Source organism: Nannospalax galili, unplaced genomic scaffold (assembly GCF_000622305.1).
Source record: "Nannospalax galili isolate Female #2095 unplaced genomic scaffold, S.galili_v1.0 scaffold548, whole genome shotgun sequence".
In the NCBI taxonomy this organism is placed as follows: Eukaryota; Metazoa; Chordata; class Mammalia; order Rodentia; family Spalacidae; genus Nannospalax; species Nannospalax galili.
This window is the reverse complement of record NW_008358999.1, coordinates 1,119,970-1,144,135: the sequence shown is the minus strand read 5'-3', so window position 1 is coordinate 1,144,135 and position 24,166 is coordinate 1,119,970. Positions and strand designations below refer to the sequence as shown.

The window sequence follows — 24,166 nt, the reverse complement described above, 5'->3', positions numbered from 1 at the left end:
CTTAACTTGAACTGCATCGAATAGCCACTTGGACCTTCTTAGAAGTTTTCATGCTCCAGATTTCTTTTTTTTTCTTTTTTCTCTTTTTGGTCTTTTTTGAGACACAATCTCCCTGTAGCCCCAGCTGTCCTGGAACTCACTATGTAGACCAAGCTGGCCTTGAACTCACAGGGATCCGCCTGCCTCTGCCTCCTGAGTGCTGGGATTAAAGACGTGTGCCACCATGCCCAGCACATTCTTTTTATTTTATTTTTGGTTTTTTTGAGACAAGGTCTCTCTGTAGCCCCAGCTGGGCTGGAATTCACTATGTAGACCAGGCTGGCCTCGAACTCACAGAGATCCACCAGCCATTGCCTCCCCAGTGCTGGGATAAAAGGTGTGCACCACCACACCTAGCTGTATAATATATTCTTATATTCTTACTACCCTTTTCCCCCCCCTCTCTTCTCTCTCTCTCTCTCTCTCTCTCTCTCTCTCCTCTCTCTCTCTCTCTCTCTCTCTCTCTCTCCCTCTCTCCCTCTCTCCCTCTCTCCCTCTCTCCCTCCTCTCTCTCCCAGCCCTAACCTAGAACTTTTGATCCTCCCGCCTCAACCTCCCCAACAAGTGAGATTATAGCCCTATATCCTTAGGTCTGGCCTGAAAATGGATAATATTGATAATGTAATTGGAAAATATAACTAAATATTGTTTAAGGAATTGGGTGACTCCCTTAAAGAGCCTGTACCCACACTTGGGTATGTCTCGTTCTCTGTGGCTCTCCCTTGAGGAGCCCATATCCATAGTCTCAGATGTGTCTTTCTTCTGAGCACCCACATGGCAGCTAACAGTTGTCTAGAACTCCAGTTCCAGGGGATCTGACGCCTTCTTTTGGCCTCTGTGGGCATTGCATGACACCGGTACACATGCATACATGCAGGCAAACGTTCAGACACATAAATAAATCACAAAAATATTTTTAATGTTTAGGGGGGAGTGGATAGATGGCTCAACAGTTAAGAGCACTGGCTGCTCTTGCAGAGGACCCAGATCTGGTTCCTAGGACCCACATGGCAGCTAACAACTGTCCATATCCAATGCCTTCTGGTCTCCATGGGCTAGTTAAACTTACATACATGCAGGCAAAGCATTCATATAAAATAAAAATAAATTGATTAATTAAAAAAAAGTCTAAACTGGGCATGGTAGCGCATGCCTTTAATCCAAGCACTCGGGAGGCAGAGGAAGGCGGATCTTTGAGTTCAAGGCCAGCCTGGTCTACATAGTGAGTTCCAGGCCAGCTGGACCCTTTCTAAAAATAAAAAAATCATCGGGGGAGGAGGGACAGGAGATGGCTCAGCAGGTAAAGACACCCCAAGCCTGGCAACCTCCTCAGACCCACATGATGGAGAGAACTGACTCCCTAAGTGGTCCCGTCCTCCACATCTCCCACAGTCTCCTCTCTAGGCCATTTGTCCTCCAGTCTCTCCACACACCTGCCAGTATTCTTTAGAAGCAGAACTGGATCACGTCACTCTCCCGCTCCAGGTTTCCCTGCTCACGCTCCTTGCCTGCGATGCTCTGCGCCCATTTCCTCACACGGAACACTTCATTCGGGGCTCTGCTCAGTTATCAGGTGCCATTTCCCTGACCACCTGATCTGGTGAGGATGCCTTCCATTCCACTCTGTCCCCTCCTTTTGTTTTCCCACACTTGTCATTTCTGGTTGATCTGTTTATTTGATGCCTGGCTTCTCCACTAGAGTGATGGTAGGGATGCTGTCAGTCTTACCTAGCATATACTAAAGTGCTCAGTGAAGGTTTGGGAGAATGAGGAATGAATGCCAGTCCTCCACTAGAGCCTTGAAAAGGACACCTCTTCAGAACGAGGCTCAGTCACCTCTGGTTTAAGATAGATTCCACCAGTCCTCCCTGTGGGGGGAGAACCAGGACAGGTGGCTTCTAAAAAGCCTCTCTAAGCCAGGCATGGTGGCACACTTCTGTAGTCTTAGCACTTGGGAGGCAGAAGCAGGTGGATCTCTGTGAGTTCAAGGCCAGACTGGTCTACATAGTGAGTTCCAGGCCAGCTGGGGTCACAAAGAGACCCTGTTTCAAAAGACCAAAATAAAAAACTGTCACTGCCTCAACAATCCAGTGACATTTCCTTGAAAGAAATTCCTAGTCTGGGCATGGTTGTGCATCTGTTTAAATCAGCACTCAGGGGCTGGAGAGATGGCTTAGCGGTTAAGAACACTGGCTGTTCTTGCAGAAGACCCAGGTTCAAATCCCAGCACCCACATGGCAGCTAACAACTGTCCATAACTCCAGTTCTAGGAGATCTGACAGCCTCTTCTGTCTTCTGTGGGCATTGCATGACACGACCCGGGTTCGAATCCCAGCACCCACATGGCAACTAACAACTGTCCGTAACTCCAGTTCCAGGGCATCCGACAGTCTCTTCTGTCTTCCACGGGCATTGCATGACATGGGTGTGCTCACATACATGCAGGCAATACACGAATACACATGAAATAAAAATAAGGGCTGGGCGTGGTGGCACACGTCTTTAATCCTAGCATTTGGGAGGCAGAGGCAGACAGATCTCTCTGAGTTCAAGGCCAGCCTGGTCTACATAGTGAGTTCCAGGACAGCTGAGGCTACAGGGAGACTCTGTCTCAAACAGACCAAAAAATTTTAAAAATTAAAAAAATAAAAATAATAAAATTTTTAAATCAGCACTGAGGAGACTGAGGCAGGAGGATGCCAAGTTCAAAGCTAGCAAGGCTAGCTGATGAAACCCTGACTCAAAAAATGATGATGATGATGCTGTGGAGGAATTTGGTCTGGGGACAATATTACCAATCTAGAAAGGGAGCAGGTCACTGACAACTTGGAAGTGTCCTCTAGAGACAGCATTTCCCTCGTGCAGGGTATGTTTGCTCTGTAGGACAACACCTCCTCCTCTTGCCCTCAGCAGCCACTGCTGATTCTGGTCCTGCCCTGGGACTGGTTATAGAACCTCCTCTCTTGTTCATGTGCAGGTACTGTGTGGTCTTACTGACTACTGAGGCTAGCAAGTTGAGCAAACCCTTTGAGGCCTTCCTGTCCTTTGCTCTGGCAAACACACAGGACACGGTGAGGTTCGTGCATGTCTACAGCGGCCGGCAGCAGGAGTTCACCAGCACCTTGGTACCAGACAGCAAGGCATTTCAAGGGAAGTCAGCGGTGAGTCACTGCCCTCCTCCGCCCCAGGTCCTCTCCAGCCCCTCAATTCCTATTCCTCCTGCCTTGGCGTGTTGAGTACAGAGTCCACAAACATCTGGAAACCTCTGAGGCCCATTTGGAAGCTTAGTCAGCCATCTCTCATGCGGCCGTTTTGCATCCCTGTTGGAGGCTCTCTTCCTCCAGTCTAGCCCTCATCCTTCCTGTGAGGGAAGGCTGAAGCCTGCCAGCTATTTTTACCAGCCTTTTTGGGGACAGGTCCAGGTGTACAGAATTTAAGAGGCCAGACTTTCTGAATCTTCAGCCACTCCTAGATAATACTCTTTGGAAACTTCTCTTCTGCCTCTTTCCCATGGTCCTAAGGGATGACTCCCTCTTCTCCACCTGTGCATCATTAGCTCCAGAAGCCTGAACTATCCTTTCTTGGAGCCAGGACTATAGTGTGGTGGTAGAGTGTTTGCCTGGTGTGCACGTGGCCCTGGGTTTCATTCCGGGCACACAGAAAAGTATCAGCCTTCTCTTCTGACTTGGTTGTCGTTTTAATAATCATGGAAATGCTTTCTGCAAGACAAAGGTTTCATTGGTTATAATATCAAATCATTAAGTCATAAGCAATAAAACAAAGTCTATTGAGAAAAAAGAGCTTGGACTTTTAACAGAAGTTTTGAAAGTCAACATAAAAATAATTACTTTTGTCAGGTATGGTGGTACACACTGCGGTCCTAGCACTCAGGAAGTGGAGGCAAGAGATCAGGAAGTTTGAAGCCAGACTGGGCTACATAAGCTTCAGGGAGTCTGAGGTCGGAGGATCTCTTCAGCCTAGGAGTTTAAGCCCAACCTAGTTAATGTAAGAAGACTCATCCTGCCAGACATTGTGGTGTACATTTTTAAGCCCAGCATTCAGGAGGCAGTGGCAGGTGGATCTCTATGAGATCAAGACTAGCACAGTCTGGTCTGCATAGAATTTCAGGGCACCAGGGCTGTATAGTGAGATCCTGCCTCAAAAGAAGAGGAAAAAAAAAAGAAGCAGAGAGACCTATCTCACAATGTGATAATAATTCCTGGGCTAAAATATGGCTTAGTTGACCGGACATGGTGGCACACCATTTAATCCCAGCACTTGGGAGGCAGAGGCAAGTGGATCTCTGTGAGTTCAAGGCCAGCCTGGTCTACCTAGTGAGTTCCAGGACAGCTGGGGCTACAGGGAGACTCTGTCTCAAAAAGACAAAAAAAAAAAAGATATGGCTTAGTTGGTAGAGAGCTTGTGTAGCATGACAAAGTCCCAGCACAGTATAAATCAGGTGTGGTGAGGAGGAGGCAAGTTCAGGGTCAGCCTCAGAACTACATAATGAATTTAAGGCCAGCCTGGGCTACATAGGAAGAAAGTAAATAATAGTAGTAATAATTCTCTTTCCCAGAAAAATTTCAAAAATTTCTTACAGATGTTGTAAGTTTGTCAGTATTTGTGTTTGCGCTTAATTGCTGACTGCATGAGGCCCTTTTATGCATCTTCCCTAAAAAATGCAAGGAACTGTGCTTAACAGTTATTTATTGTCATGTGTGTGAGTGTGTTATCTGCATATATGTAAGTGCACCCATGTTGTACAGTGCCTGTGCAGGTCAGAAGATGGCATCAGATCCTGTGGAACTGGAGTTACAGACAGTTGTTAGCTACCATGTGGGTGCTGGGACCTTACCAGGTCCTCTGCAAGAGCAGCCAGTGCTCTTTTAACTGCTGAGCCATCTCTCCATCCCCTAGCTTACACTTCTTAAACTTTATTTTTATGTGTATGAGTGTTCTGTCTGCATGTGTGTGAGTGCAGCTTACGTACATGCTTGCCATGCTTGCGAAGACCAGAACAGGGCTTCGGATCCCCTAGAACTGGAGCTACAAACCATTGTCAGCTGCCATGTGGGTGCTGGGAACTGAACGCAGGCCCGCTGCAAGAGCAGCCAGTGCTCTTAACCACTGTAGCTCACTTTTTTTGATACAAAGTCTCATTAATGCAGCCCAGATTGGGCTCAAACTCTTTTTTATATATTTTTTGTTTTTTTATTATTTTATGTATATGAGTGTATTACCTGCATGCATGTAAGTGCACCCATGTTGTACAATGCCCAGGGGGATCAGAAGAGGGTGTTAGGTCCTCTCGAACTGGAGTTATGAAGCGTTATTAGCTTCCATGTGGGTATTGGGAACTGAACCTAGATCCTTTGCAAGAGCTGCCAGTGCCCTTAACAGCTGAGCTGTCTCTCCATCTCCTTTTTGTGTTTTTTGGGGTGTTTGTTTGCTTGTTTGTTTGAGACAGGTCTCCCTGTAGCCCCAGCTGGCCTCGATCTCACAGAGATCCCCCTGCCTATGCCTCCTAAGTGCTGGATTGAAGGTGGGGCTCAAACTCTTGATCCTACTGCCTCAACCTCCCGAGACTCATTGCTTTTTAGACTCTTAATGCTTTTTCTCTTTTTCTCTCAGGTATCTATCTTAGAAAGGCGCAACACAGCTGGGCGTGTGGTGTTTAAAACCCTGGGAGATCCCTGGACTGGCAGTGAGAATGATAAATTTATCCTTTTGGGTTATCTCGACCAACTTCGGAAAGATCCAGCTTTTCTGTCCTCGGAAGCTGTGCTTCCCGAACTGACCGATGAACTTGCCCCTGTGAGCATCAGAGTCGGGAGGGTGGGCCACCAGGAGGGCTTGGGCTCACAGGGCTGGACACCATAGGTCTGATTTCTACCAGGAGCAGACCAGGGGCTCATACGAGCTTTCCTAGGGAGACTGTGGGGCCTCCATCAGGGGCTCAGCCCTGACCACCACCTGTTTCCTCTCCAAATAGGTTTTTCTCCTCCGGTGGCTCTACTCTGCTTCTGAGTACCTCACAGACTGCTGGGATAGTGTGTTTCACAGCAATTGGTAGGAATTCTGTCACGATTTCTTTTCTCTGTTACCTTGGATGCCAGTGTATACCCGATACAGGCAATGGGAACGTGTTCACACATGCCCAGTGGTGTTTCCTGGTTTTTTTGTTTGTTTGTTTGGTTTTTTTTTTTTTTTGGTTTTTTTGACATAAGATCTCCCTATAGCCCTAGCTGGCCTGCAACTCACTATGTAGACCAGGCTGGCCTCAAACTCACAGAGATCTGCCTGCCTTTGCCTCCCAAGTACTGGGATTAAAGGTATGTACCACCACGTCCAGCTTGTTTCTTTCTTTTTTATGTTTGCTGACTAATTCCTTGCTGGCTGGGAAAGGGTCACCCAGCTGCCTTCCAGTCAGCAGATCTGGGATTGTCCCCCTTCTTCAAGGTGTGTCTGGAGCGCAGCACTGGACCTGACACACGTGGAGTCCAGTGTGTAGGTGCACAGATGTGTCTAGGAATGTCCCATTCCCACCCCAATAAAGACCTTCCTGACAAGCAGAGTCACATCCATTGGCATTTGTGACTCCTTTCACTCTGCATGGTACCTGAAAAATCCCAGTGTTGATTTGGGGGGTTGGGGGCAGTGAACAAAATTCTAGAACACCAGGTGCAAACTGGGGTTGGAGGGTGGTTCTGATTATTCTGGCCATAAAAGAATGAGTAAAATTGCAGTCATTCTATACACCGGCCACCAACACCCTGTTTCTTCCCTTTACAGCTCGAGTCCTTCATTTCCTTCTTTCAAGTGTATTAGACACAGCTTGCTATAATGGGATACAAAACAAGCCCTCCAGAATACAGTCTGTGAACCAGGACCCTGAGGAAACAAGCCCCCTCCTCACCCCAGAGACAGCTGTCTTTGTGATAGGGTTTATTGGTGTGAAAGGCTGCTGGTTTGGACCTTTTTCTCTCTGGGATGGAGAGACAGACCCCAAATCCTAGCAGGTGTGGTGCTAACCCAGCTACACCTTTGGTTTCAGGCGGGAGATGATGCCCCTGCTGTCCCTGATCTTCTCCGCCCTCTTCATCCTCTTCGGCACCGTCATCGTCCAGGCTTTCAGGTAAGCCAGGCCATCAAGGGGAGCCCCGGCCCCCATGGTTGTTTGTGCCCTTTTTTTGTAAAACTTGTTTTCATTCTTTAGCGACTCAAATGAGGAACGAGAGTCACACCCTCCAGACAAAGAAGAAGTTCCTGAGAAGATGGGGAAGACTGAGCCGAGTTTCATGAGAGAAAGCAGCAGGTTTCTGTAACACAGCACACACCACCCTCCAACCCCTCAGCCTCATAGAACATGTGGGATGGATGGTGTAGAGAACTCCCCTTCTCTGTGTGAGATGCATAGTGTAGAGAGGACTCCCCTTCTCTGTGTGGGATGGATGATATAGAGAGGACGAGAGGACTCCCCTTCTCTATGTGGGATGGATGGTGTAGAGGACTTCACTCCTCTGTGTGTGAGGTAGACACAGGAGAATAACTCAAAGCCTGAGGCTTTCTGCCAACATAACACCACACCTAAAAGGTTCTGTATCTCATAGGATGAATCACAGTCACAGTGCAGGTGCAGTGAGTATATGTGAAGTCACCTTCAGTCTGAGGTATAGGAAACAGACATAAAGGCCGTGTTTCGACTTGGATCCCTGCCCTGAGATATCTCATTACGTGTTTGCAAATATTCTAGAATATGAAAATTTTGAGATTTTTTTTTTAATTGGATGTGTGTCAGTGTGTCTGAGTGTGGGTATGTGCACATCATGGATGCATTTGCCTGAGGAGGCCAGAGCCCCCAGAGCTGGAGCTACAGGCAGTTGTGAACTGCCCCACATGGGTGCTGGGAACCCAACTCTGGCCCTCTGGAAGAGTTCATGCTCCTAACCGCTGAGCTGTCCCTCCAGCCCTCTCCCAAGCATTTTGAATAAGGGATACTCAACTTGTTCAGGAAAAAAAAAAAAAAAAAATCACTCCTAACTAGTGTTGACCAAAATCCACCATACACATAGATACAGGACTGACTCACCTATGCCCTGTGACTTCAGTTCCTCCCTGAGCTTCAGTAATGAAGCAGGAAGAAAACTCGAGGGAAGAGATAAATGAGCCAGAAGACCAGCAGCATGTCCCCAAACTTGAAACTTGATCATTCTAGAGCACACAACCACCAGCAAGGGACTAGGAGACAAAAGGCAGCTGCCGTCGCCTCCTCCATTCTGACCTACCAACTTTGTACCAGCTGAAAAGCAGCAAGGGTAGTTGCAGGCCTGGTCAGCTTTAGGCCGGGGCAGTTGCAGGCCAGGGAAATTGCAGGTCAGCGTCCCCCTTGGAGTCAGATACCCCGTCCTGCCAGCTGTCAGAGCCAATGTTAAATCACATATCCATCTGGCCAGATGCAGCATTCTGTGCCACTGGTTTGGTTTTTGCTTGTTTTTTTGTTGTTGTCATTGGGAGTTTGTATGTTTGTTTCATAGCCCGGGCTGGCATCAACCTCACTATATAGTTGAGGCCTTCCTCCTGCCTCCACCTTCCATCTGTTGGGGTTTGCAGCACAGCCACCATACCTCACTTGCACTAGTTTCTTAAAGTAATGACATTCTTCCTGTTCTGGTAATATCTTAACTCCTCGATGTTCTCCACAGCAAGATTCCTAGAAAAGGCTTTGTGGAGGTAACTGAACTCACAGATGTGACATACACCAGCAACTTGGTACGCCTGAGGCCAGGCCATATGAATGTCGTCCTCATCCTGTCAAACTCCACTAAGACCAGCCTGCTGCAGAAATTTGCTTTGGAAGTTTATACATTTACTGGGTAGGTATACATGTGATCATGGGTGTATGTGTGTATGCATTTAAAAAAAGAGGGAATGCCAGGCATGGTGGTGTACACCTTTAGTCCCAGCAGGCAGATCTCTCTGAGTTCAAGAACAGCCTGGTCTATATAGTGAGTTTCAGGACAGCTGGGGCTACAGGGAGACCTTGTGTCAAAAAGACCCCCCCAAAAAAAGTTTTTTTAAAATAATATTTTAAAATACATTTTTAAAAAATATTATTTTTATGTGTATGAGTGTATTGCCTACACGTGTATAAGTATATTCATGTCATGCAATGCCCTCAGAAGTCAGAAGACAGTGTCAGATCCCTTGGAACTGAATTTATAGATGGTTGTTAGCCCACCATGTGGGTGCTAGGACTCAAACCTGAGTCCTCTGCAAGAGCACTCAGAGCTCTTAACCACTGAGCATCTCTGTAGCCTCCTTCTTCTCTTTTGCCTTTGTTTTTGTTTTTGTTTGTTTATTTGGGGGAGGGGTTAGAGCTCTTAACCACTGAGCATCTCTGTAGCCTCCTTCTTCTCTTTTGCCTTTTTGTTTTTGTTTGTTTGTTTATTTGGGGGAGGGGTTAGTTGGGTTTTTTTTTTAGATGGGATTTTGGCTATGTATTCCTGGCTAATCTGATCCTTGGTCTGTAGTCCAGGATGGCCTCAAGACTGAGAGGGATCCTGCTAAGCATTGCAGAACTGCACCTCCAGACCAGCCCACACTTGACTTTCATGTCCCGTTGGTTCTGAACAGGAGAGCTTGAGCTCAGTGTTACTGCCAATACTCCCTGTCCCAGAGTACGTTCCAGAAGCCAGTCACTGGGCGTGACAGGTGGGAGTGGCTGAGTAAGGCGATGTTGCTATGGCAGGGACCCACAAGCTCCCAGAATTCCCAACTCCTTCTGAATTGTAGCTTCAGCCAAACAGGCTTTTCATATCTTTTCAAGTCTGGCTGTGGTATTTAAGTTCCTGCAGTTGACTGTGCCAGGACCACCCTGAATTCCCTGTCTGATCTTCCTGCAGAAGCAGCTGCCTCCATTTCTCCTTCCTGAGTCTGGACAAACACAGAGAGTGGCTGGAATACTTACTAGAATTTGCTCAAGACGCAGCCCCAATCCCAAATCAGTATGACAAGCATTTCATGGAACGGGACTACACTGGTTACGTACTCGCCCTGAACGGCCACAAGAAATACTTCTGCCTTTTCAAGCCCCAAAAACCAGTGGAGGAGGAAGAGACTGTGGGGTCCTGGGGTGACCTTGGCGAGTCTCGGGGGAAGTCTTCCTGTGGCCTGGGACCCAAGCCCCTCAAAGGCAAGCTGAGCAAGCTGTCCTTGTGGATGGAGCGCCTGCTGGAAGGATCCTTACAGAGATTTTACATCCCGTCCTGGCCTGAGCTAGACTGACGATTCCAAAGAGATGTGAACTCTTCAGATTTTTGACACACCCCAGGAACAGAGATTTTCGGGAGAGTTTAGATTTTAGACCCTCTTCTAGAACAATGGCTAGAAGCTCTTTCCTTTGTCACCTAGGAGTGAAGCGCAGCACAGGTTTGAATTCCCTAGATGAACTGTTTTCCTTTGGGTTTTTTCATCCCCGTAAGAATGCCGCACTATTTAAAACGGACCGCTCATCCCCTCCTCTTCGCTATCCCTGTAACATGCTCACACTACGCTGTCCTGTCCCTTCTGTTGGAGAAACCCAGGGCTTGACCCTGAGCTGTGCCTGGAAGAACCTCAGGATCTTCGTGAGCCTGTCAGCCGGGCGGGTCACTCACTCCTGCCCTGTTGCCTGCCTCAGGCTCCCCACCAGGCCCCTGCTGTGCTTCTGCCAAGGCACAGGGACAGGCCACCACATCTTCTAGGCTCCATCTTTGAGAGACGCCTAGCTCCCTGCAGCCTTACTTGGGACTGCTGCTCCTGGGAGCAGGTGAGAAGTCCGTTTTGGGGGTATCCCCCACGAAAGTTGGCCAGCCAGGTTTTGAAAGGGTCTGAGTGGGGAGTTTGGCATAAATATTTGGTTTTTCTTCAAGTGAAGGGCACTGACTAGAGTGATGCAACCTGTGATCCTTCATGAACGTTCTTGTCTGTCCCTGTCCCTGTCTCCATCTCCTCACCATGCCCCCACCCAAAGCACCACCACAGCCAGGGCAGATTCTGCCCAGCAAGAAGCACTATAATGACTTCGAACCATTGACCTGTTTTCAGATGCCTTTCTGCCTCCATCAGTTTTAGAAGATGGATATTAGGAGCCATAATTTGTGATCTTGTTCTCTGAACGTAGCTGCTATAAAGCCTGTAGATGTGAGACTGAAGACCGTGGGCCTGCCTGCCAGCAGCCAGGTGGAGGAGCCCTCCCCTCCCACACTGGCTCTCTAGTAAAATGCCAGGTACGTCCTCATATCAAGGAACTTAACCTCTCTGACAGTTGCATTTTGAACATTGTTGCCCCCAAAGTGCTGAATCTTGAAGTCATTTCTGTGACCGTTGAGCTGAGACTTGTTCTAGAGTCCTGTTCTGCTGACAGCTGGCTTCCCACTTCTGGCCTGCATCTTGGTGTCTCGGCTTAATCGGTTCCTTCTTCCCTTGTCACTGCTTCAGTGCTGGGGGGTCAGACCATCAACTCCCTCCCGCCTTCCTCTCCCCACCACAGCTCCACACCTGACCATGTCAGCCCACTAGGGGGCATACCCTTTGTTTCTAGGGCTGAGCCACCAGGGGCGTTTGGACAATTTCCAAGTGTAATCTGTTCTACTATCAAGCAAGTGCCCTTTTGTGAAGTGAAGGGCAAAAATCAGGGACAGGACATTTACTAAGTTACTATTTCTTTTATCATAAATGCTTTGAACCAAGCGACTTGGATCCTGAATAATTTAAACATTGAGCTCCAGTGGTAAGTGATAAATTATCTGAGCCCAGGAATTTGTGTAGTTTTCAGAGTCTACAGCTTTATTAAAAAATGACGAAATCACTGCCAGCTTCATTCTTCCATCCCACCAAGTAGATGCCAACTGGACACTGCTGCTCATGGCACCTGGACCAGCTAGAGTCATCTGTCGCCTCCATTCCGCAGTCCTCAAAAATCCATCTTGAAGGCTGAGGATGCGGCTCTAGGGTAGAGCGCTTGCCCAGCACATGCAAAGCCCTGAGCACTCTCCCTGGCATCACGTGAATACACACATAGTTTGTTTTCTTTCTGTGTGTTTGTATGGCCGGGGGTCCTCTGATGAGGACTGTTTTGATTCAGTGATTTTTATTTTTTAAATTCGATGAAATTCCATGACTTAGTTTCTGAAAACCAAAAATTCCCTAGATATCTGTTGTTGTTGTTGTTTTAATTTATGCAAATAAGATAAAAGGCATGGTCAGGCTGGCTGCCACGCCATCCGGTTGTGGTTGTAGGAAAGGAGTGGTGATTGAGCCAGCAGTATTCCTGGAAAATACTTCAGTCCAGAAACTCTGAAGATCTGTTTAGGGACTGGTAGATATGTCCACCAGGAAGACACTCTAGGGTGCTCTGATGGGTTGGTTGGTTACTTTGAGACAGAGTCTCATTATGTAGCCCAGATTGGCCTCTAACTCAAGGTCCTCCTGCTCCAGTCTTTGAGTACTGGAACTACAGGCATCCACAGCAGCCACCTTTGTCGAGCAAGCCATTTCTCCTCAATGTTGTTTCCATGAATTGTTTTAATTTTTGTGTCAAATGTGAGCTATTTTTATGCTCATCCAAATGCCAAGATTTCTCTTTCTGATGTATGTGATCACACAGGACCCGATTTCAGTTGAGATGCTGTTTGAAGAGATGGGGTCTGCTCAAGGCAGCCTACGCATCAGTCATGTTTAGTAGGTGGGGTGAAAACTAACCTAAAGTGAGTGTAGAGTACATGCCAGCTTCAAAGATGACTATTGCTCAGGTCTTAGCTGTAGTTTGTCTGTCTACCCCAGTTGATAGGCACCTACTAAACATTTCAGTATGTGCCTCCTGGACACAGCCAGCCACAGCCCTAGAGAACTTGGTTGTGGTTTTCAGATAGGATGTCTCCTCATTCACAGCCTCTTCAAACTTGCAGCCTTTGCTTAATGCTGATTGATTTGTAGCTGCCATCACTGCCCACACCTTAAAAAACTATCTGACCCATTTGCTTTGTTTGCACTAAGGATTACATGCAAGCACTTGACCTCTTTTTTTAAAGTAGAATTCCTGGCTGGGGCTGTAGTTCAGTGGCAGAGCATTTGTCTAGACTGTGTGAGCCCCTGGGCTTGATCCCCAACAATGAGGAAAAAATAATTAAAATCCCTTAAAAGCTGTTGCAGGGAGCCAGATGTGGTAGCACGTGCCTGCAATCCCAGCGCTCAGGAAGTAGAGACAGGAGGATCAGGAGTCCAGGGTTGTCCTTAGCATGAGCAAGTTCGAAGCCAGCTTGGGCTACATGAGACCCTATCAGAAAATCTAAAACAAGTGATGCAGAGGTCAGGGTGTAGCTCCGTGGCAAAACACCTGGCACGTATGAGGCCCTGCATTCTTTGATCCTAGCACCAGAAAGTAAGCAAGTAGGTGTAGAAAACCTCCCTGGATGGAGCATAGCGTGTGTCCACATACCTGCCATCGCCTTGCGTGCAGTGTGGCAGTTGCAGAATCTGCATGTTCGGATCTGAGAGGAGGGTGAATATTTTGCACTTTTGATACTATTAGGAAAAAATAAATTATTTGGCAAATAGTGTCTTTTTATGTTCTATGTTTTTTGTTTTTTCTTTCAGTTTTGTTTTTATTTCGGTTTTTTGTCCTTTTTTTGTATTGTGAACAGACACTGAAGCTGATGTTATTTTAAGACTACTATGGACTGGAAACAAATAAACTATTTTAATGCGTGATGGCTATGGGGTACCTCTTACATTGTAAGAAAAATTGATCCCAGACACATTCTCAACAGAATTTGCATGTCACTCAACACATGCTTACAATCACAGCAGATCTCGTGAGCCAAATGTGTGTAGATGATGCAAAACTGAGTCATAGAAGGAGAAGGTTAGAAGGTTCAGGAAGGACCTAGCTGACTGTGTCTAGTTTAGAAGACATTTTGCACACCCTCTTTGTCTTGCTTGAAGTGAAAGGCAGATCATCTTACTCTGTATACCAGGCTGGTCTCAAACTCACATCAGTTCCCCTGTCTCAGCTTCTCAAGTGCTGAGATCCCTGCTGGGACCCACCATGCCCACCTAGAGGTCTTGGAACTGTACATCTCCTTACTAGGATCTGCAAGCTATTTTCTTTTTGTGTATGTTCACAGTGGCCCTAAAACCAAGATGTGGCCCTAAGCTCCCCAGAGGAACTAAAGAAAGACACTGCAGGGCCTGGAGGGATGGCTCAGTCCTTACAAAGGGTCTAGGTTCTATTCACAGCACCCACGTGGCTGCTCAAAACCACCTGTAACTCCAGTTCCAGAGGATCTGATGACCCCTTCTGGCCTCCGTGGGCATTGCCTGCAGGTGGCGCACAGACATGCAGGCAAAACACTCATAAAAATCTTTTAATATTTTATTTTATGTGTATGTGTGTATTGCCTGCATGTAGGTTAAGTATACCTGTGTCATGCAATGCTCGTGGAGGTCAGAAGAGGCCATCGGATCCCCTGGAACTGGAGTTACAGACAGTTGTTAGCTGCCATGTGGGTGCTGAGATTCAAATCCAGGTCTTCTGCAAGAACAACCAGTGTTCTTAACCACTGAGCCATCTCTCCAGCCCCATAAAAATCTTTTTTAAAAAAGAAAACCACAGCCGGGTGTGGTGGCGCACACCTTTAATCCCAGCACTTGGGAGGCAGAGACAGGCGGATCTCTGTGAGTTCAAGGCCAGCCTGGTCTACATAGTGACTTGCTGCGGCTACAGGGAGACCCTGTCTCAAAAAAAAGACCCCCCCAAAAAAAGAAAACCACTGTAGACATATGGAATATTTGTATAGTATTATCTCACAAGGCTTTTTTTTTTTTTTATTCCTTTCATTTTAGATCTCCTTGAATGAAATTCTCCATCCCCGTCTCCTTCACCCTCTACCATCTTTCATCAAAGGGAAAAGCAGCATAAATGGGGGTGGTTTTGTTTATTTTGACCTTCTGAGACAGTCCTGCAATCTTGCTGAATAGCCTTGATTAACCTTAACCTTGTGGCAATCCTCAGCCTCCCAAGTGCTGGGATTGCAGGCACTCACCAGGGCGCACCACTGTACCTGGAGCTACTACTTTTAAGTAAGCATCTCTCCTAAGAAACAGGAGCTGCTTGGGTTAAAGTTCTGAATGTCCTTACTTCAGAGCCACTGATGACAGAAGGAAGCTTTACTGGAGTAAACTCCAGTACTCAAACTGTTCACTCACAAATCCTTGAGATCCTGTCCATGAGAGTCTGTTTTATCTCGAAGAACACAGACTCAGACAGTTGTCACTTTGGGGAGAGCACACAGCATCTCAAACAGTAGGTTAGCAGCTAAGAGGGCCGTGTTACCTAGGAAGGAGCAAACGCTTTAAGAACTTCACATACCCACTCTTCCCAAGCCCAGCCTCCCAGGACTCCAGCCTTACCCTTCCCAGATCCCTGACTTCTGAACTCTGGATGTCATCCACTTGTGAGAACACATTCGACCTCCCAAGTATCATTTGGACACAGTATGAGAAAATTCAGAGGCAGAATCTATACAAATGGCAAGTGCTGTGTTCACCGTCTACCCTCTGAGGCCACTAGGCCTAACTGTTTTGTTTTTTTTTCTGTTATAATTACTGGGTCAGCATCTGCTCAGGGTTAGCTGCTGCAGCTCCCTACTTTACATAAACATGCAGATTGTCAATGAAATTCAAAGGAGCCTGGAACTGAGCCACCCTGTGGTGGATAAACAGCAGGCTGTTTTCTGCCTCTCTTCACTAACAATACCTGGCCCCCTCCCCGGGGTTCAGTTCAGGTTCATTAGCTCATGCTTGTCAGGTGTGCGATAACATGGTTCTTTTTGCCGTTGGACAGCCTCAGCAGGGTCCCCAAGTCTAACAAGCAGACCTAGCCATTTCTACTTACTAACTAGATGAATACAATTTAAACTAGCAGCTGTCTGTGGATCAGTTTTTCTCTTTACTCACCAGAAAGATCATACGGTGGGGAAACTTCCACGAGATCACAGCCCACCACATTCAGGCCTTGACAGCCCCGGATGATCTCCAGAGCCTGTCCAGGGTGAAAGTAACAATCAATGACAATGAAATGCAAGAGATACTTAGCCTTGACCTAGACCTGTGCTGGCCACAGCCACACCAGTAGGCCTCCCAGAGAAACAGTGCACAGCCCCTCTCCTGGGGACCTTGTGGTGTGACGGCAGAGTCAAGCACATCAGTCAGTGTGATGTCCTGTTAAGGGCTTCGAGACAAGCCCCCGATATCAAAAGCACAGGAAACAGCATGCGCACATGGGGGAGGCTACCTGGTACAAACAGTTCAGGGGACTGGCCCAGCAGATGAAGGGCATGGCAGGCAGAGACTCAAATAGGCACTGTGACAAGTCAGTGCAAGCACTGGATATGGCCCAAAGACAGGATGCTGGGACAGTAGGAAGGCAGTCACCTTGTCCACAGAGGTTTCTAACCTGCAGCTGAAAAGCAGAGGGCTGAGAATTGTTCCAGAAATCCCTCTAGTAGGCCTGGGAATGACTGTGAGAAAGTAATTATGACCATCCTTTCTTAGACACTGACTAGGTTAAAGCAGTCTTCACATACCACATCTTGGATTACCTACTGTCTGTATATCATGCAGGGTCCTAGGCTCTAAGGCCAGGGTAATAGGCAGATGAAAGGCCCTGCCCTCCTGGATCTCATCAGAGCTCGACTCTCAAACTCTTGAGCCACCATGGTAGGTAGTCAATCCCCGTGTATGTGCTTTGCAAATTTAACCCTAAGCAGTGTGTTTTGTTTTGGAGATGGGAATGCACAAGAGGTAGAAAGTAAGAAAGGGCACTCATACCCCAAAGAAATAAGAGCCCTTGGGATGGTGACATTGCTCAGTCACAGAGCACTTGCTTAGCTTGTGTGAGGTTTAATCCCTGGCACTGCAAAACAGGTAGAAAAGCAACGGATATGAAAGTCCTGGCTCAAACCAGTTCCTCATCACTGAGACGCCAACAACCTACAATGAGCCCCAAGAACATACTCCCACACGTCCAACAAAATTTTATGTTAGCTGGGCGTGGTGGCGCATGCCTTTAATCCCAGCACTCGGGAGGCAGAGGCAGGCAGATCTCTGTGAGTTCAAGGACAGCCTGGTCTACATAGTGAGTTCCAGGACAGCTGGGGCTACAGGGAGACCCTGTCTCAAAAAGACCAAAAAAACCTTTTATGTGAAGCCAGGCATTGGGGCACCTGCCTTTAATCCCAGCACTTGGGAGGCAGAGACAGGTGGATCTCTGAGTTTGAGGCCAACCTGGTCTACATAGCGAGTTCCAGGCCAGCTGGGGCTACAGGGAGGCCCTGTCTCAAGGAGACCAAAAAAAAAAATTTTATGTGTATGTTTTGCCTGCATGTATGTAAGTGCACCATTTGCATGTCTGGTGCCCACAGAGCCCAGAAGAGGGCATTGGGTCACCTGGAACTGGAGCTATAGATGGTTGTGAGCTGCCATGTGGAAGAGCAACGAGTACTGCTAACAGCTGAGCCATCTTTCCAATCCCACATACATAGAATTTTTTTCAAAAATAAAAATATTGGGGGCTGGAGAGATGGCTCAGTGGTTAAGAGCACTGGCTGCTCTTGCAGAGGACAGAATTTCAGTTCCCAGCATCCATATAGCAGCTAACAACCATCTGTAACTACAGTTCCAAGGGATCCAATGCTGCTGTCTTCTGACCTCTGAGGGCACTACACAACATGGGTGTACTTACATGCATGCAGGTAATACACTCATACATATAATAAAAATAAAATGTTAAATATTAAAGTGTTGCTTTAAAAAAATTTTTTTTAATTTCTTAGTGTTTTAAGTAAGTTTACAGTTTTGTGTAGGACTGCATCCATAGCTACCCTTAGCCAAATGGAGCATGTAGCCTGCCAGCCACAGTTTGGACACACTTAGTTGCTCTGCCTTTAAAATCCTATCCTGTCCAGGTGTGGTGGTGCACACCTTTAGTCCTGCACTTGGGGGGCAGAGGCAGGTGGATCTCTGTGAGATCAAGGCCAGCCTGGTCTACATAATGAGTTCCAGGCTAGCTGAGGCTGCAGGGAGACCTTGTCTCAAAAAGACAAAAAATAAAATAAAATCTCATCCTGGTGCTGCCCATAATCCTAGCAGTCAGAAGGTAAATTAGAGGCCAGCATGGGCTCCATAGTTAATTCTAGGCAAACCTGAACTACTATAGAGTGAGACCTTGTGGGGGAAAAAGGAGCCCCTGATTCTTGAAGACTCTACAAAGGCCAGGAAACTGTAGTGTTAAGAATCCACATCCTAGGAATCCACTGGGGAATCCTACTTACCTGACTAGGGGTGAGCCCAGCAATCTCGGGTGTCCCTGTTCCTGGGGCATAGGCAGGATCCAAAGCATCTATGCTAAAGCTGATGTAAAGCGGCTTGCCCCCCATCTGCTGCCTGACCTCCGCCATCAGAGGAATCAGTGACTTCATCCAGCAGTCTTCAGCCAGGACCACCCGGAAGCCCTGAGCAGGGGGGATAATCAAGGAGCCAGAGGTCAAAGCCAACCCCAAGCTGAGCTCCTCACTTGCACAGTACATCTGACCCTCAACTTCCATGAGGGAGCTACAGTCTGCACACAGGTAAAGTAAGGAAGCACGGTCAAAGTTGGTATGGGGGTTGGGATCAGAAAGGATCTCTGCTGAAAGCAAGGGTAAGGAACTTGGTCACTTATGCCTCTAGATGCTTCTGTCCAGGACACTGGCCTTGGCACACTCTAAAAGCAAGGTACTGGGTTGGTGAGATGCTCAGTGGGTAAAGGCACTTGCTACTGCACCTGATGATCTGAGTTTAATCCCTGGGACCCTCACAGTGGAAGAGAAAAGCAAATCCACAAGTTGTTTTCTGACCTCCACAAGCCCTCCATGGCATGTGCACACCCATTCTCACATGCACACATACACAGACAATAAATAAATATGATTTAAAATAAAGTAAAATTTTAAAAATAATAAAGCTGGGCTGGAGAGATGGCTCAGCAGTTAAGAACACTTGCTACTCTTCCAGAGGTTCCAGGTTTGATGCCCAGCACCCACATGGTGCCTAACCATACATAACTCCAGTTCCAGGGGCTCCAACACCCTCTTCTGGCCTCTGTGGGCACTGCACACATGTGGTGCACTTTCATATTGGATTAATGAAACGCAGACATCAATGAAAATTATTTTAAACTGGGAGTTTTAACGAAAATTACCATTGTTTTTAAAAAGGGTGTTTTGGCCAGGCGTGGTGGCACACACCTTTAATCCCAGCACTCGGGAGGCAGAGGCAGGTGGATCTCGGTGAGTTCAAGGCCAGCCTGGTCTACATAGTACCAGGACAGCTGGAGTTACAAGGAGACCCTGTCTCAAAAAGACCAAAAATAAATAAATAAATAAATAAATAAATAAATAAATAAATAATAAACTAATTTAAAAAATAAAAATAGCAGCCAGGAATGGTGGCACATGCCCTTAGTCCCAGCAGGCAGAGGCAGGAGGATCTCTGCATTCAAGGCCAGCCTGGTCTATATAGTGAGTTTCAGGCCAGCTGGAGCTACAGGGAGACCCTGTCTCAAAAGACAAATAAATAAATTAATTAAATAAATAAAAAAGCAAGGACTAGGGTCTTTCCATGGTGGTCGTAAACTGTGTCCACCTCAGAGCCTTCTGCTTGGTGGGTTAATTACAATGAAAACCAAGAGGCATTCATCATAGACATGGGTTCAGACCCTCATCTCTTCCAGCCCAGTAGCCTTCAAGGAACTGGTTGCTTTCTGCTTCTTTCAGCTACCCAGAGACAGGCTGCTTCTGCCTCATTAGTACGTCCCTGAGCCAGGCACAGTGGCTTACACCAGTAACTCTAGGAATCAGGAGACTGAGGCAAGGGGATTGACCAGCCTAAGTTCCAAGCCAGTCTCAGCTATAGAGTTAGAAAAACAAAAGTGGGGTTGGAGCGATGGCTCATCAGTTAAGAGCACTGGCTGCTCTTGCAGAGGACCTGGGTTCAGTTCCCAGCACCCACATGGTAACTAACAACCATCTGTAACTCCAGTTCCAGGGGATCGAACCCCCTCTTCTGACCTCCATGGGCATTGCATGCACATGGTACACTTACATACATGTAGGCAAAACACTCATACACATAAAATATAAAGAACAAAATCGGCCAGTCATGGCAGCACACACCCTCAATCCCAGCATTCTGGAGGCAGAAGCAGGTAGATCTCTGTGAGTTCAATACCAGCCTGGTCCACATAGTGAGTTCCAGGCCAGCCAGGGCTACATAGTGAGACTTTGTCTCAAAAAGAAAGAAAAGCCAGGCATGGTGGCGCACGCCTTTTGTCCCAGCACTCAGGAGGCAGAGGCAGGCAGATCTCTGTGAGATCAAGGCCAGCCTGGGTTAGATACCGAGTTCCAGGCCAGCTGGGGCTATAGGAAGACTTCCCCTGTAGAAAGAAAAGAAAAGAGGGAGAGAAAGACAGAAAAAAACAAAAGCAAAAAAACAAAAATATTCTCACTTTTGCCCCGCGTCTTTCTTGACTCAAACTTGGCATCTCATTTCCTTTTTTACCAGGCTGCTTCCTGTTTTTGTTTTTTTTAATTTTTTTAATATTTTGTTTATTATATTTGTGTGTATGCGTGTGTTGTCTGCATGTAGATAAGTGCGCCTGTGTCATGCCATGCCCTCAGAGGACAGAAGAGGCTGTCGGATCCCCTGGAACGGGAGTTCCAGTTGTTAGCTGCCATGTGGGCACTGGGATTCAAACCCGGGTCTTCTGCAAGAACAACCAGTGTTCTTAACTGCTGAGCCATCTCTCCAGCCCCTTTTCTGTTAACTTTTATTTTGTGTATGTGTGTGTGCGTGCACATGTGTGTAGGTGTGTACATGTGGAAGTCAGAGGACAACTCAGGAATTCTCTCCTTCTACCATGTGGGTCCCCAGGACTTTTATTTTGTGTATGTGTGTGTGCGTGCACATGTGTGTAGGTGTGTACGTGTGGAAGTCAGAGGACAACTCAGGAATTCTCTCCTTCTACCATATGGGTCCCCAGAAACAAGGCATGTGCCTTTACCCCTGGGCTATTTCACCACCTCTGTTTTGGTGTCTTTGTTTTTGTTTTGAAACAGTCTCTAGGCTGACCTACAACTCAGGATGTAGCTGAGGATGACCTTGAATTCTTGATCCTTCAGGACTGGGACTACAGGCCTGTGCCGCCATACCCAGCCCCTGTTGAAACCTTTGACACTGAGAAAGCAACACTTTCACAAAGGGAGAGGATGTTGCCTATCACCTGGCTCCGGCTGTATCTGTAGGGATCCAAGGTCATGGAAGAGCCCCGGATGCCAATCTGCACCACACGCTTACAGTCTAGCAGTCCCTCATCCACACTTCGGCGGAAGGGCACCCGGTGATGGACCGTCTCTCCCAGGGCCTTGTCAGCTGTGTTCGTGTGGGCACCCACATGCACTAGACCCACAGGGCCATGCCTGGTGAGAAAACAGCAGCTCAGAGGTCAAGGTCCCGGCACCAGTCACCTGCCTCACACCTGGTTTCTGTGTTCAGTTTACTTAGCACCTCGGGGAGCCTGGCAGAAGCAGATGTGACTGGCCACCCCACACCTGGCACCCAGAATTGCAGAGGGATGGTGGCTCAAAGCAGAACCCACTGAAGGATAAACCAGTGAGTCACCCTTTCTCCATCTGAGGCACCTGCTCTGACCCTGCTCCTCCTCCCCCTCACCCCTGCATGATCCCCCAAATCGGAGGCCAGCAAAACTTGAGACAGACCTGTTCCAACCACCTCCAACCAGGATGTTACCCATGTGCCTTCCCAAAATGAATTCTGGACTCCCACCTACTGCCTCAGCCCCTTTCTCCTACTAAATCAGCTAAAGCTGCTCAGTTTGAGTGGACTTCCACTACTGAAAACCCAGTCTCCATTGTCCAGACAGGGAAAGGCCCTCTGGGGGGGAAAAGAAAAAAACAGGGCCTTCTCCGCAAGCACCAGTCTAGGGGGTATCAGTACTTGTATTTGGCCAGTGGGGCAAAGCAAACTGAAGGTTATGTGGCTCATAGAGACTGATCTTCCAGATCAGAGGCCAGCTGAAAATGCAGATCCCACAGCAGATCTGGGACAGGGGAGAGGGCCTGAGGTGTGTGTTGGCTTCCAGCTGGTGACTGACAGAGACACCTGGAGCCCAGCCTTAGTTTCAAGTCACAGAAACAGCTCACTGGGGAATTTCCTGTCATCCTCAGTAACCTGAGCCACAGTAGGCACCCAATGCCAGTACTATTAAGAACTAGCAACTGGACCTCAGCTCCTGAATGTTGAAACCTTGCCTGGGCCTCATGTGGAACTTACTTTTTTGCCACTGCTTGCAATATGGGATATGTGATTGTGTGATCGCCGCCTGTGAAGAGAAAAGAGGAGCACACATCTGGAATGTGGGCAAGAATGTCTCGGGAGCACCCCCAAAGTCACCAGACTCTGTCACCCTTTCGAGTATACTATAGAACCGTATCGAGGGCTGAACAGACATGGATGGCATTTTAAAAGGAAAATGCCCTTGCTGTTATTTAGAAGAAATGACATATATCGAGGCCTATGAGCCAGTCCCCAGAACAGCTCTGTCCAATAGAACTCCTTGTGTTGATGGGTTTATTTAAAGATTTATCTTTATCCATTTATTTATTTATTTCTGGTCTTTTTTTTTTCTTTCTTTTTTTTTTGGTCTTTTTGAGACAGGGTCTCCCTGTAGCCCCAGCTGTCCTGGAACTATGCAGACCAGGCTGGCCTTGAACTCACAGAGATCCCCTGCCTCTGCCTCCCAAGTGCCAGGATTAAAGGTGTGTGCCACTTTTATCTTTTAAAGGTATTTTATCTTTATTTTTGATTATATGTATATGTGCCTGTCTGTATGTGGGTTTGTGTATGTAAGTGTAATGCCCTCAGGTCCAGAAGAAGACATCAGGTCTCCCTGGAGCTAGAGTTACAGAAGGTTGTAAGCTGCCTAATGTGGGTGTTGGGAACCAAACCTGGGTCCACTGCAACAGCAGTAAGTGCTCTTAACCTCTGAGCCATGTCTCCAGCCCCTCCTGTGAGGGTGTGAATGATCTAAGCTGCATTTCCTTACTGATGGCTTAGGAGCTGAATATTTTTCAATTTTTTAAATTTATTTTTATTGTTTTTTGTGTATGAGTGTATTGCCTGTATATGCACCCATGTTGTACAATGCCCATGGAGGTCAGATGGTGTCAGATCCCCTGGAACTGGAGTTACAGACAGTTGTTAGCTGCCATGTAGGTGCTGGGAATTGAACCCAGGTCCTCTGCAAGAGCAGTCAGTGCTCTTAACCACTGAGCCAACTCTACAGCCCCTATTTTTACATTTTTATTTTACATATTATTAGTGTGCGTGTGTGTATGCATGTGCATGTATACGTGTGCATATCTGTATTACTTTAGGCCTAAGAGTGCCATGGCATGCCTGTGGAGGCCTGAGGACAACTTTCAGAAGTCGGTTCTCTCCTTCCACTACCGGTTTGAAGATTGAACTCAGATCATCGGGTTTAAATTCCAAGTGCTTTTGCCTGCTGAGTCATCTCACTAGTGTAAAATTTTACTTTTTCAGTTGTAGCTAGTAGCTGTCCTATTTTATTTATTTACTTATTTGGGGGGATACGGGTGAGACATAGTCTCAGTATGTAGCTAGCCCTGACTAGCCTGGAATTCCCTATGTAGACCAGGCTGGCCTCGATTATTTATTAATTTTTTTTGGTCTTTTTTTGAGACAGGGTCTCACTGTAGCCCCAGCCAGCCAGGAACTCACTACGTAGGCCAGGTTGGCCTTGAACCCACAGAGATCCACCTGCCTCTGCCTCCCAAGTGCTGGGATTAAAGGCGTGCCCAGCTTTATTTTTATTAATTTTGTTATTGGGGACTGAACGCAGGGCCTCACACATGCTAGACATAGTATATACCCAGCCTTATATATATATAAAAATTTATTTTATGCATATGAGTATTTTGCCTACATGTGTGTTAAATACACCTATATCATG

The 24,166-nt window shown here is 47.2% G+C and overlaps 2 protein-coding genes across 3 annotated transcripts in view; one reads left to right on the top strand and one right to left on the bottom strand.

Annotated features, from left to right (window-relative positions):
- Positions 1–13,788, top strand: part of Dnajc16 (DnaJ heat shock protein family (Hsp40) member C16) — a 52,777-nt gene extending 38,989 nt beyond the window's left edge. For both annotated transcript variants that reach the window (XM_008822667.3, XM_017795485.2), the window contains 7 exons: positions 3,017–3,200; positions 5,671–5,853; positions 6,032–6,108; positions 7,094–7,174; positions 7,256–7,354; positions 8,742–8,912; positions 9,942–13,788. In XM_008822667.3, coding sequence (XP_008820889.1) covers positions 3,017–3,200; positions 5,671–5,853; positions 6,032–6,108; positions 7,094–7,174; positions 7,256–7,354; positions 8,742–8,912; positions 9,942–10,323 — 1,177 coding nt within the window. In that variant the 3' untranslated portion in view covers positions 10,324–13,788. The remainder of the gene's footprint in view (positions 1–3,016; positions 3,201–5,670; positions 5,854–6,031; positions 6,109–7,093; positions 7,175–7,255; positions 7,355–8,741; positions 8,913–9,941) is intronic.
- Positions 13,789–14,858: 1,070 nt separating this feature from the next.
- The window catches only part of Agmat (agmatinase), a 14,869-nt gene continuing 5,561 nt past the window's right edge, over positions 14,859–24,166 (bottom strand). The window contains exons 3-7 of the mRNA XM_008822666.2: positions 22,468–22,516; positions 21,398–21,593; positions 18,411–18,590; positions 16,036–16,120; positions 14,859–15,412 (exon numbers count right to left, since the gene is read on the bottom strand). Coding sequence (XP_008820888.1) covers positions 15,339–15,412; positions 16,036–16,120; positions 18,411–18,590; positions 21,398–21,593; positions 22,468–22,516 — 584 coding nt within the window. The 3' untranslated portion in view covers positions 14,859–15,338. The remainder of the gene's footprint in view (positions 15,413–16,035; positions 16,121–18,410; positions 18,591–21,397; positions 21,594–22,467; positions 22,517–24,166) is intronic.